At 35.3% G+C, this 14638-nt stretch overlaps 1 protein-coding gene across 6 annotated transcripts in view; it reads right to left on the bottom strand.

Moving 5' to 3' along the window:
- The window catches only part of dtnbb (dystrobrevin, beta b), a 244321-nt gene that overhangs the window by 17264 nt on the left and 212419 nt on the right, over positions 1-14638 (bottom strand). For all 6 annotated transcript variants that reach the window (XM_028796944.2, XM_051924578.1, XM_028796943.2 and 3 more), the window contains one exon: positions 9386-9475. In XM_028796944.2, the coding sequence (XP_028652777.1) occupies positions 9386-9475 (90 nt within the window). The remainder of the gene's footprint in view (positions 1-9385; positions 9476-14638) is intronic.

Here is a 14638-nt window from a genome sequence, read left to right as displayed (position 1 = left end):
AATCAGTGACAAGGTAATTGAATATTTTTAATCTAAAATAGTTCTGGAAAGACAGAGTTACAAATACAAGGTTCACAGTGGATGAATTATGTAAATAAAGTGAACTGTTCATGATGGGGATATAATGTTAGAAATAAAGGCTAAGACGTAAACAACTCCAGAAACAGAGCAAGTTACAATAAATTACAAAACCACATGAGCAAGCTAATGAGTGTAAAATAGACAGGCAGTTATAACTATTAAAACCTAACTAATTGATTTTCAGAATACTTCCTGAAATATTCAGTATCAAAGTCACTTTTTTCTAACCAGTGGTATTGCCTGTTTAAATAAAAAGTGCTTCATTGCAAGAGTAAATAAGATTACCATGAAACAATCAGAAAAAATAGAAAGTAATTTGCAGAGATTATGGAAATGAGTCCCTATTTTTAAGTGTCAAAATAAAGAACAGTTAGAGGTTTTTCATTTGCATTTGGATTGAAGTCTACAGTGAGCTGGAGAACACAGTTAAGCACATGTGTATAAGAAAATCTCACGCAACATCAAGAGCAAGACAGAAATTACCAGTTCATCTTAAAGATCACTTGAAATGCACACTTCCTGGTTAGCGTATAGGCAGCTAAGACTTTTATCTGGATTTTGTTTTCCTCTGTTCTACAGTACATGCTTCCGCTGGATGCACACTTTTCCTATTCACGTTTGTTATGCCACAAATTTTACAACTATTGGACTAACTAGCTTCCTTCTCACAAACAGAAAAATGTGATTGGGGAGAAATTATCCTGCGTTACATTAACAATTCAACCCTGAAATTAAGAAAATTTAATTTAATTAATAAATTAGGAATTTACAACATTGATTAAATACCATGTTACAAGGTGACACACAATATCACATCACATTTTCATTCAATTTTTATTTCTTATGTCTATTCCTGTATTCCAGTAAAACAGTCACAAATGGCACCTGCATCTTTAGTACAATGGCATCATATGCAAAATTATGTGATTTAGTAAAATAAATTAACTCACCCTTAAATTAAAAACAGATTTTTTTTTCTCAAAAGTAAATAAACATTAGCAACAATTTCTGATATTCAAAATGAGAGCAAGATCAAGTCATCAAATTAAATAAAATGGACAATCATCAGAAAGAATTGTTTTAAAAATGTGTAGCCACTGTAGCACTCCAAAAACATGGTTGCCTAAAACTGACAAAGTACAGTAACATGTTGATATATTATTATCGTGGGGTAAGTCGGACTCTCCAAGTTTGTTATGGATTGGCTTACTCTTGCACACAATCAGCCTAGCAAACTTACTCAGACACACATATTCTCAAACAAACTATGGCCCACTTAAGCACTGATTATGAGTGATGCCTGTACTGCCTATCATTCCTCAGCACTCACTAGCCTTGGCTTCAGCAGACCAGATGGGTGTCCCAAGCCGCCCCTTACACAATGGAGACTGATACACCTTATTGCCACTTAACAATGAAAATGTGTATACACTTAGACAAATACATAAAAGTACAAAACCAAACCATGGAACATCTTAAGGTGCTGTTCACAGTATGTCATTGTATCTCATCTTGCCTGAAGAAGGGGCCTGAGTTGCCCCGAAAGCTTGCATATTGTAATCTTTTTAGTTAGCCAATAAAAGGTGTCATTTTGCTTGGTTTTTCCCTACATTCATAATGGCTAACACGGTACAACACCCTAGTATTTCTGCTCTACATGAAACATCTGTGAGTATTAAGTTCCAGAGTTCAAATGCAATTTGTCATAGCTTGTATGAGCAAAACCTGCAGCAAAAAGCAATCCATTGTGACCTTCCAAGCAAAATGCCTGCAGTCAAAAAATGGTGATTTGTGTCTCTCAAGGACAAGTGTTATTACAAAACACTTCCCAAGTATAATGCAAGCAAACTTAAATATATATAATGTTTTAAACCAATGCTATTAGAAGACCAAAAAAGTCTTAAAGTGTAATGAATACTTAAAACATTTTAATTATAATGAATTATTTTTAACCAATGCTAGTACAATGCATTTATGTTCAAAATCAATGAACACCTCTTTCCTGCCCCAACTGGAGAGGTATCTGAAAAAGAGGGGAAAATTCATGAGTCCCTTTTGTTTGTGTTAATAATACTAGAAAAAAATTCCTGTCAAAAAAAAAATCTTTGTGCCATTACAGAGAAAATGTGATTCTTTTTAATTTTAAATATAATAAGATGTTATTTTCTTGCTAAGTTACAGAGGATACAATGGGGTCCTTCCATAATGTACAATAAGGTGATGAGTGAGCAGAGCAGTATAAGGTATCAAAATGGATTTTTTTGAAGATTTTGATTATTAAAATAGAAAATTGACTATTGGCTGTTTAAGGCTTGAATACTCATTAGAAAATATAACAAATGCTGATTTATGACAAACGAATCAGGAACTCTTCTCCAGGAAAAGGAAATTTTACTTGCATCCTGCTAGGTTTGCAATTAATTTTGTTCAATACAGGACACAGGCAATGTCTTTCAATTTGCACAGTCTTATTTGCTTTTAATTAAGGCAAAACAAATTACCGGTATGCCATATTTAGTCAAAATAAACTACATTATTTTTACTTGATAATGATTTATAGTACTCTTTAAAAAATCATTGCCATGGTACTTTAAATAGAACTGCTAGAATGATTCAAATACTAATACAGCAGATTATGTTACAGCAGATTATGTTAAAAGAAAAAAAATACTTTTAGAAATACAAATAACAGGATAAACAAAATGTCAGTCTAGCTTCAGTGATAAATAATTTCACAATGTAAAGTAAATGTTTAAGATACAACAATACAAAATTTAAACATCCATTTATGTCTTAATCCCACAGGAATTTCTTTTCCATTTTTCAGACATGCTTCATTATCCTCTAAATGAATATGTTTCTGTCACTTCATCTGCAAACTCTTAATATAAGGCACAACACAAATTTTTCTAATAATTTCTTAAAACAAATCATGTGGGTGTTTATAAAAGATGGTGTCACTTGAAAATCATACTGATCCAGGGCCTAAATATAAATATAAATTGAGTATCCCTAATCTGAAGTTCCAAAATCCGAAATGCTCCAAAAACACTAATTTTTTGAGCATTGGTATAAATCCACAATACACCAGATTTCTCTTATATAAATATTTGCTAGAATCTGAGCATGTAAACATGTGTACGCCAAAAAAGAGAGAGGTGAATAACATATGTGTAGATTCAAAATGGATTTATTTTTTTCTGAGCCAAATGGATGGATCCCTGTTATGCTTAGAGTTCCATTAATCAACAACACATGAACGACATCCACTTGGGGATGGGGGATCTCATGAAGCATTTAGTGCAGCTAATTAACAAAACTCAGTAGATGAAGTTTATCCCCCATCAAGTAACATGATAATACCTATGCAGGAGCTAAAAAGTTCTGTATGGTATCATTAAAATTGCAGATGACTTGTGTGTTAATGGAATGTCACTGCTTACAGTTAACAAAAGCAATTTCACTCTCATTAGGTGCCCTTATTGCAATACGAGTTCAATAAATTGTTCTGATTACATTAGGAAAACTGCATACTATATATATATATATATATATATATATATATATATATATATATATATATATATATATATATATATATACGAGGGGGGACCCAAAAATAACCGGAATTTTGTTGTTGTTAGGTTATTTATTTATTTCCGGTTATTTTTGGGTCCCCCCTCGTATATACAATATACAGTGGTGTGAAAAACTATTTGCCCCCTTCCTGATTTCTTATTCTTTTGCATGTTTGTCACACAAAATGTTTCTGATCATCAAACACATTTAACCATTAGTCAAATATAACACAAGTAAACACAAAATGCAGTTTTTAAATGATGGTGTTTATTATTTAGGGAGAAAAAAAATCCAAACCTACATGGCCCTGTGTGAAAAAGTAATTGCCCCCTTGTTAAAAAATAACCTAACTGTGGTGTATCACACCTGAGTTCAATTTCTGTAGCCACCCCCAGGCCTGATTACTGCCACACCTGTTTCAATCAAAAAATCACTTAAATAGGAGCTGCCTGACACAGAGAAGTAGACCAAAAGCACCTCAAAAGCTAGACATCATGCCAAGATCCAAAGAAATTCAGGAACAAATGAGAACAGAAGTAATTGAGATCTATCAGTCTGGTAAAGGTTATAAAGCCATTTCTAAAGCTTTGGGACTCCAGCGAACCACAGTGAGAGCCATTATCCACAAATGGCAAAAACATGGAACAGTGGTGAACCTTCCCAGGAGTGGCCGGCCGACCAAAATTACCCCAAGAGCGCAGAGACGACTCATCTGAGAGGTCACAAAAGACCCCAGGACAACGTCTAAAGAACTGCAGGCCTCACTTGCCTCAATTAAGGTCAGTGTTCACGACTCCACCATAAGAAAGAGACTGGGCAAAAACGGCCTGCATGGCAGATTTCCAAGACGCAAACCACTGTTAAGCAAAAAGAACATTAGGGCTCGTCTCAATTTTGCTAAGAAACATCTCAATGATTGCCAAGACTTTTGGGAAAATACCTTGTGGACTGATGAGTCAAAAGTTGAACTTTTTGGAAGGCAAATGTCCCGTTACATCTGGCGTAAAAGGAACACAGCATTTCAGAAAAAGAACATCATACCAACAGTAAAATATGGTGGTGGTAGTGTGATGGTCTGGGGTTGTTTTGCTGCTTCAGGACCTGGAAGGCTTGCTGTGATAGATGGAACCATGAATTCTACTGTCTACCAAAAAATCCTGAAGGAGAATGTCCGGCCATCTGTTCGTCAACTCAAGCTGAAGCGATCTTGGGTGCTGCAACAGGACAATGACCCAAAACACACCAGCAAATCCACCTCTGAATGGCTGAAGAAAAACAAAATGAAGACTTTGGAGTGGCCTAGTCAAAGTCCTGACCTGAATCCAATTGAGATGCTATGGCATGACCTTAAAAAGGCGGTTCATGCTAGAAAACCCTCAAATAAAGCTGAATTACAACAATTTTGCAAAGATGAGTGGGCCAAAATTCCTCCAGAGCGCTGTAAAAGACTCATTGCAAGTTATCGCAAACGCTTGATTGCAGTTATTGCTGCTAAGGGTGGCCCAACCAGTTATTAGGTTCAGGGGGCAATTACTTTTTCACACAGGGCCATGTAGGTTTGGATTTTTTTTTCTCCCTAAATAATAAAAACCACCATTTACAAACTGCATTTTGTGTTTACTTGTGTTATATTTGACTAATGGTTAAATGTGTTTGATGATCAGAAACATTTTGTGAGACAAACATGCAAAAGAATAAGAAATCAGGAAGGGGGCAAATAGTTTTTCACACCACTGTATATATATATATATATATATACATATATATATATATATATATATATATATATATATATATATGGAAACAAAGGTTGTGATATGGCTTGCATATTTGTAGCTGGAGATCCAGACAAAACGAGTCATGTATCTTAAAAATCAGTATTCCCTGCAATTCCCGATGGAAAAAGAAATGAACAGACAGACAATTTCCTAGATATTTCCTTCAAAAGAGGTAACCATGACAGTTTAATTACAAGTATTTATTGCAAGGAATAAAATACTACACTTTACCAGCAACCACCCATGATCACATAAACGGAGTTGTGTTAGGACTTTGTTCAAAAGGATTAACACCCATTGTAACACAGTGGACACAAAAAAGAATGAAAGGTGTTATCTTTTTCGTCTGTTCACATCAAACCGCTACCCCAAGACATTTATTAAACAAGGATTTCATAGGGGACAACCCAGACATCAGCAAAGATCCCTCACCAGACTTACCACACTCTCCTTTATCATTGGGGCATGTCAGAAGGTATAGCATGCGTCCTGTCCAGATCTCGGATCAAGATAGTGTACAAACTGGCAAACATGTTACAGACTGTCCTTTTGTGGAAAGCAAAAAATCAACCACAGAGACAAGAAATGCAGTTTACAGCATTCCATGCAGTGCATGCCCAGTGCTATACATAGGACAAACATCTAAAACACTCGTAACACATGAACCTCGCAACGCCATTAGAAGAAAGAACCCACGGTCTCTGATTTATGCACATTCAAGTTCCGTTTGACACATCTTTAACTGGGACACTGTGAAAGTAAAATTCAGGGCCAATACCAAGAGTGCAAGAGAGCTAGCTGAATTGTGGCTCTCTTATGAAAACACCATTAACAGATACTTGGAGTTGAACCCAGCTTATGCAAGCTTAAAAAGAAGAACATTCAAATAGTTAATAAAGACTTTATGACCAACACCTTCTGAACCCCACCTTATTAATCTACTCCCCCTTACAACTTCCCCCCACCCCCATCCCTACCCCTCATTTGCTATACACTGTCTTTGATTCCTGTTTGTCTAATAATTTTCCTCTGATGATGACACCTGGTAGGTTGTTGAAAGCTTAGGAATAAAAAACTTTTAAGATAAGTAACTAATTTTCTCCCTTTGTGGATCTCAAGCTACAAATATATATTGACATATATTTATAATATTTATATATTTACATATTTATAGTATCCTGCTGGGGGCACACCAGTTCCCCAAAGCCGACACGAACACAAGTTCCACAACCATAACACAGGCTTTATTTAGTGGTAAACTTCTCCCAAGCGTATCCCACACAAAAGCTCAGTACACAAGCACAATTATAAAAGCAGCACATAGCTGTTCTTCTTGTCTTCATCTCTGTCTCTCCTTCTGCCTCCGCTCCTTCTCTAGCAAGCTTCGTCCCTCTTACTTCTGACTATGGCTTCTAAAGCAGTGGCAGCGGGCTTCTTATATCCTGCACCCAGGAGTACTTCTGGTGGCCCGTTAGCGTGGTCCCTGCAGCACCCCTCTAACTCCCATGAAGGATGTGGAAATCCGAGGCACTGCTGCAACCCCAAAATAGAGGTATCTGTTGTACCTTTCATTTAGAGTGCAAAAACACAACACCAAAAAAGTATATATGAAAAAAATGCAGGGACGGCTTGGCAGTGTCAAATGTCCAATTTATTACTAGGCAGCAAGAATATGCTGTTCAAAATGATGGAATGAAACAGGAAGTAATGCCATTGCACCTTTTTAGGTTACCCGTGTAAAGGAAATCTTGTTCATACTCTTCACTATATACCTTGCTTTGTGCTCCTTCACTTACTAATTATTGTGATTTACAAGTAATCTGGTGGTGTAATATTTGGTCAAAATATGGTACCAGTGTAGAAAACACTTTAAAGCCAAGATACTACTGTCGCTTCCTCTCATAATAATTTACTATAGTCATCCTCAACTGTATGTAGTGTTTAATTCATGGAAGTTACTTAGCATCTGGACCTTTATATTGAAAATATGTTCAACCAAAGTCTCTAATAGCATTATTCAAAGGAACAGCAGATGCTTTATCATGAAAATTGCATAGTGATATATTATACTAATCTGCTTGTTTGATATATTGGATTACTCCATAACAAAAATCCTGTTTCACACTTCAAAACTAAGAAGGAAAAAGATGACTTCACATTTTATGTGTAAGGAACAGTCCAGAGATTTCAAAATTTGCCAAGAATTCACAAACGGTTTATTAAACGAAACAAGCTCTTACTGATATTAATTTGATTTGATATGAAACATAAATGCATGGGAAGTGGTATTGATTTAATCGTTGGCTGCTCTGTGTCTCATTCACTTTAATGTGATTCATAAAATTACCGGTAATAAAATAATTAAAGTTGTGAGAGTCTAGGAACCAGCATCCAATCAATGGAGCTGAAGTGGAAATCCTGTCAACTTTATAAAGTATATGGATGAAATATTAACACAGTTTAAGTATTAACCAATGAGATGAGCATGATTAACTGATAAGTCTCTTCTCTTTGTCTAACTTATTTTCTTGTCTTTATCCCCACCTGTTTGAATTTAATCCTTTAAGCCAGGGATAGGAAAACCTGGTCTTGGAATACCACCATGGCTGATGTTTTTCCAAGTCAAATTTTCTAATTATCTTGTTTTTTTCCACTTTTATTCCGTTAGTCAAAACTTCTTACTGATAGTTTTTACCCATCTGAGAAAATCATCAAATCATCTATGAAAAAAACATCTGTACCAATTTATGTTGCCCCTTTATAGATATTTAAGAAACTACATATATAAATTATCTATTCAACTGTTGGCTACTTCGAGAAATGTCATTTGACAATTTACTAGGAGTTCAAATATGAACATCTCATGCTAGCTAAGGCTGAGGAGATCTTGAAACATGCCCAAAAGATCAGTATCCACTGACTGAAGTTTTGTTTTCCTCCCTTTTCTATACAAAATTAAATACATTGATGAGCAACAATGGTTAGTTGCAAAGCACAAAACTATACAAAAACATGTCCAATTGTAGTTTTACTTTTTCAGAACGCTGCATGAAGCTCATTTTCAACTTAATGGGCCCCACACACCCCGCTCCCTCCACTCTTAGCCTCCTATGCCATTTGAAGATAAAGCAAAGAGTCTCCTTTAAGGCAGGAGGAAGCTGAACATATTTACAACTGATTGCAAATTGGCTTAAGAAAGTTCACTATTTTAGAAAGAGAGCAACCCCAAAATCCATAATAATGTGAAGCTTGAGATGGCATGACCAACTGAGCAAGAGCCACTCCCCCCACCAAAAATGCCAGATGGTTTGTACCAGCTATTGTCCCCATGGTTTTGGTTTAGTGAGGATTTGTAAAGATGGGGACATAGCACAGAGATATGTTTGGGCTTGTTTTGTTCAGGAGAATATTCTGTAAGTACTGATATGTCATTAGTATATTCTTGCTGTTGTTTTGTGAAGTTATTTGGGAGAGCACGTGAAAATTCAGACGAACAGTATGACAGTTTCTCTGGTTTTTGGACTGTAGCTAGCGTTTGCTCAGTTGGAGCAAGGGCTCAGTGCATCGGTTGAAATCTACTCATCAGGACCTACCGATTGATGTATAACACTTTGGTATTCGTTGTACAGAACATTAATGTACTATGATATTTTCAATTTTTTTTTTTACTGATGCTTTATAACACACCCCAATGTATTATTTCATAACACAGTCAAAGTCACTTGGAAACAAGGTATTTTTTGTGTAGGTATGTGGCGTAGTTCGCATGTATGATGTGCCAAAATGTTTTTAAAACATTTTTGAACCCTTGTCAGCCCGATAGTAGGCTGCTTTGTGTAAAAGAGGAATTATTTATTAAGTGGGTGGCAACTTACTACACTTTTCAAGTTAGATGTACCAGTTTAAAACATGAATAAGAGAAAGGTAAAAGCTGGCATTTCACTTACCTGAATGAAGTTCTTTAACCAATGATGACATGGTGTTTGTGATAGAATCAGCTGCAACTAGCAAATCATTTCTTAGGTTCCTTCTGGAGCCTGTGAATACAAAGGAGACAATATTGCAGGGATACAGCAAAAATACTGTATATAGAATCTGTATATGTAAGAATAACACAATGAACTAATCATTTAAAAAATGTACATCTCTTATTAAACAATAAGTATATTTTAAAATTATTTACAATGTTATTTACATTCAAAGTAAAAACAGCTGAAAGGTTTGGAATTAAAATAAATTTTAATTATTTACTATAAAATAATATTTTTTTCAATATGCTATACATACTTTTAACTATATAAAATTATGATACAGTGCTTAAAAATGATTTGCAATATAAAATGATGAGCAAGCTGACTATAACATTTTCCCACGGGTTCAAAGTAAAATAGTTAAAGTCTAAAGCCTCAGACTAAATTAGCTGACATGATGCATTTTAAATAGGATTAGGACCTACAATGTGTAACTCAAAATCACTATACTGCAAAATGTTATTCCTAAATAGTTTCAAGTTAAGCCTCAGGGTGAAAAAGGCACATGTTTAAAACAATGATTTACTACAGGACATGAAGGAAGGGAGGGAAGCAAAAATCAAAGTGCTCAGCTGGTCGCATGTAGCCTTCACAAGGAGTATAATGATCTTACACAAACAGGAAAACTCTATAAGGGTGCTATAAATCCAATATTTGAGACTACAACCCTGTCAGTTTATTACACTCTGTTTTCCTGTGTCAGTAAACATTAAAATGAACCAAAATTATATGTTATTACTCACATAAGAATGTTAAAATTTTGAATGTGTATAATTTGCTGGGGCTTCAGAGTCATGTAATACCTTTATACCTTTCAGTATGTAAAACTGAATGCTATTATGCATAAAAAAATCTTTTTCACTTTAGAGCTTAAAATTTACAGGAATGTGCAATTCTGATTGTCATATACCCAGCACTCAAACCCCAAAGATGGTGTTACTCAAATATAAAGTACTATATAACTTTTTTCACAATCATTTTATGTATTCATTTGGCACAGTTAATTGTGTTCTTAAGTGAAGCATTTTTTAATAAACTTAATAAAATGCCATGCTATTGTTACTGTTTAAAATGGTTAAAATGGAATCTATGAGACATCAGTGCAAACATGAAGAAGAAAAAGCTTAAAATGTACAAAATACGTTCACTCATAATGAAAATCCAACTTACCGAATATACTGTTTTGTGTAACAGAAGATAATAATATATATATACAGTAATCCCTCCTCCATCGCGGGGGTTGCGTTCCAGAGCCACCCGCGAAATAAGAAAATCCGCGAAGTAGAAACCATATGTTTATATGGTTATTTTTATATTGTCATGCTTGGGTCACAGATTTGCGCAGAAACACAGGAGGTTGTAGAGAGACAGGAACGTTATTCAAACACTGCAAACAAACATTTGTCTCTTTTTCAAAAGTTTAAACTGTGCTCCATGACAAGACAGAGATGACAGTTCTGTCTCACAATTAAAAGAATGCAAACATATCTTCCTCTTCAAAGGAGTGCGTGTCAGGAGCACAGGCTGTCAGAAACAGAGAGCAAAGCAAACAAATCAATAGGGCTGTTTGGCTTAAGTATGCGAAGCACCGCGGCACAAAGCTGTTGAAGGCGGCAGCTCACACCCCCTCCGTCAGGAGCAGGGAGAGAGAGAGAGAGAGAGACAGACAGATAAAAACAAAGAGTGAAAAATCAATACGTGCCCTTTGAGCTTTTAAGTATGTGAAGCACCGTGCTTCACTAAGCAGCTGCACACAGAAGGTAGCAACGTGAAGATAATCTTTCAGCATTTTTAGACGAGCGTCCGTATCGTCTAGGTGTGCGAACAGCCCCCCTGCTCACACCCCCTACGTCAGGATCAGAGAAAGTCAGCGCAAGAGACACAGAGAAAAGTAAGTTGGGTAGCTTCTCAGCCATCTGCCAATAGCGTCCCTTGTATGAAATCAACTGGGCAAACCAACTGAGGAAGCATGTACCAGAAATTAAAAGACCCATTGTCCTCAGAAATCCGCGAACCAGCAAAAAATCCGCGATATATAAAATCCGCGATAGAGTGAAGCCGCGAAAGGCGAAGCGCGATATAGCGAGGGATCACTGTATATATATATATATATATATATATATATATATATATATATATATATATATATATACACACATATATATATATATATATATATATATATATATATACACATATATATATATATATATATGTATATATATATATATATATATATATATAGTATATAAATAAATATAAGTGTACAAATTCAAGGATGGTTCTATAACAGCTTAACCTACCATTGCATGCAGCTACTAAAATAACACCCACAATGCACTGTTGGCTTAGCTAGCAAAACACTTTACCGTAGGAGAAAGCAAAACTGCACAAACACTGATGCATGACACTTATAGGTTACAACCAGACATATACAAAGGCGAATGTTAAACTACTTAAGTTAACAGTAGAAGAGTTGAACTTGCAGTTTCTTGGGGATGAATCACTGCAGTAGTTGCTGCAGTGACTTAGTTTCCGGACTTGTCTAGAAAAACTATTACATTTTAACATTTTTCCCCAAATAGTAATTTTTATTCAGTCAATTTTAATTATGTAAAACATGCATTAAAAACATATACATACATATAAAAATATGCTTTTGAAGATGCTCTGTTTGATGAGTCAAACATGTCTGGATAGGCACCAGCCATGCCCTAAGCACTCAAACTGCTCTCAGTAGAAATTTCAATTGCAGCACAAAGGAAACGATTCAAGAATGATGTCATGGGGTGGGCCAAATGTTGCCACAGAGAAAGACAGGCAATGAGGTGATGAACATAGCTGGAGGTCTTTTAAAATGGCAGTATTTCGTTATTTATTTATTTTTGGTGAAAACAGAGAAACACTGTTTTATCATATGAATGCAATCACAAGATGTAAATCAATATTCAATAAATTCTTGCTTTGAAAGTAAATGGATGTGTCTGATACATTTTAAGGCTTTTTTTACACATTTGAAGCAATACCTCATAAATTCTATTTTCAACTGCAAGAACAGGAATGGTATTTTTTAATGTAATTTATAAAAAATGCACAATTTTGAAGTATAATTTCACATGGTAAATTAATGTATACCATGATTTAAAAAAATAACTTACTTGAAAGTTGTCTATTGCTACTGTACATCCATTGGTATTAAACAGGCAGACTGTAATTACTTTATTGTTTTGATTTAATTTTTTTATCTGACTCTCTGCTGTGTTTTGCATTTTAATTCATGGATATACACTACATATCAGATATCTACTGCACATACCCCTTGTGAAATCAAGACAAGTCAAAACAGACCTTTGTTTACTCTTTGCTAGATTTTGTAACCATCAATATACAGTGGAACCTCGGTTCACGTACAAATCGGTTTACGACCAAAAAGTTCGCCAAACTTTTGCCTTGGTTCATGACCACACACTCGGTATACGAACAAGCCAGTTTCCCTTTCGGTTTGTACATGTCCAGTCTCTCCCTGTGCATTTCCTGTGCAGCGAGTAAGAGAGAAAGAGCGAGAGAGCACGACACACACACACACACACAGGCAGCGCGAGAGAGACGCACACGCACAAGCAGCGCAAGACAGAGAGAGAGACGCAGACACACAAGCAGCGTGAGAGAGAGAGACGCACACACACAGGCAGCGCGAGAGAGAGAGATGCAGTCACAGGCAGCGCGAGAGAGAGAGCTGGACGCATAAGGTAGGAAGGCAGTTAAAGAATGCACTGGGCTTGATTTTGTTTTCACTTCTGTTTACAGCGATCGGTTCGTAGCGTGCATTGTTGCAATGTTACTTTTCTTGGTGGTTTATTAAATTACGGATTTTTTCAAATGTTCATTTTTTGCCCTGTGCTTAAAACTCATTTTTACGCTGTGTATTCTATGGTTTAATTAACTATATTTGTGCTTAAAAACTTAAAAAAAAATATATTTACATACAGTTCGTATGGTCTGGAATGGATTAATTGTATTAACATTCAATCCTATGGGGGAAATTGCTTCGGTTCACGACCAAATCGGTTTACGAGTTTTGGAACGAATTATGGTCGTGAACTGAGGTTCCACTGTATAGGTGAAAACAAACAGGTATTTTTTTTAGTTCTCCAAAGTCTTGTTTTAGAAAACCTCACAGATTTTCTCTTTCAATTAATTCTGGCTACTAACTGAACCAATCCAGGACACTGACTAATTCAATTAAAGTTTACACAGGGCTCTTCTCAGGTTCACAGTGCAAGAATACACTAACAGATATAAAACAGAAAATGTATATTTTGTTTTCGATTACCATAAATGATTCAAATAAATACCAGCAATCACATTTATTATTTATTTGGTTGTTTTTAGTCATATTTTATAGTACTAGGGTGCTGTACCGTGTTAGCCATTATGAATGTAGAGAAAAGCCAAGCAAAATGACACCTTTTATTGGCTAACTAGAAAGATTACAATATGCAAGCTTTCGAGGCAACTCAGGCCCCTTCTTCAGGCAAGATGTAATCAAGATGTAGTCATATTTTATGTAATTCTTACATTAGAATTATGACGTTCAGTTATTTGTAGTCTTGCATGATATTATTGTGCACTTACTGTACAAGGGTAGCCTACTGATTAAGACAACAAGTTTTACTGCTTTTGAAAAAGTGAAAAATGACCAACATCAAGAATTTAAAATGAGTGAACGTATTTACACATGAATTGTCAGCCCTGCTTGTCATTGTTTTTATGAATAACAAAAGTTTTTAAAAGAAAAAGCAATGCGATTTAAGAGATGCTAGATGTGCAGTCATTGCCCCTTCGAGGCTGCACCGAAGTCTGCAGTACAAAAAGGAATTACTTTGCAGCTGCAAAAGTACAGAATATTGGTTTTAACTCAATCTTCTCTTCAAGAGATATGAGTTGTCCGTCCCCTGCAATGTGATTTCAGTTTGTATAATTTACACTTTATAAACATTACTAAGGTTTTTTATAGCAAATATGCCTAGCTGTTATATTAATGATGTTTATGAATAGCACCTATATCAATTTAAAATGGACTTTTTAAAAAATACTTGTAAAATAAGTATTAGAATAGATCAACTGCAACACAAGTCTAGAAGAACCTAAAGCCTAATTATGTTGTTT

This window comes from Erpetoichthys calabaricus, chromosome 3, assembly GCF_900747795.2.
Source record: "Erpetoichthys calabaricus chromosome 3, fErpCal1.3, whole genome shotgun sequence".
NCBI classification, from domain to species: Eukaryota; Metazoa; Chordata; class Cladistia; order Polypteriformes; family Polypteridae; genus Erpetoichthys; species Erpetoichthys calabaricus.
This window is presented reverse-complemented; position numbering and strand designations above follow the sequence as displayed.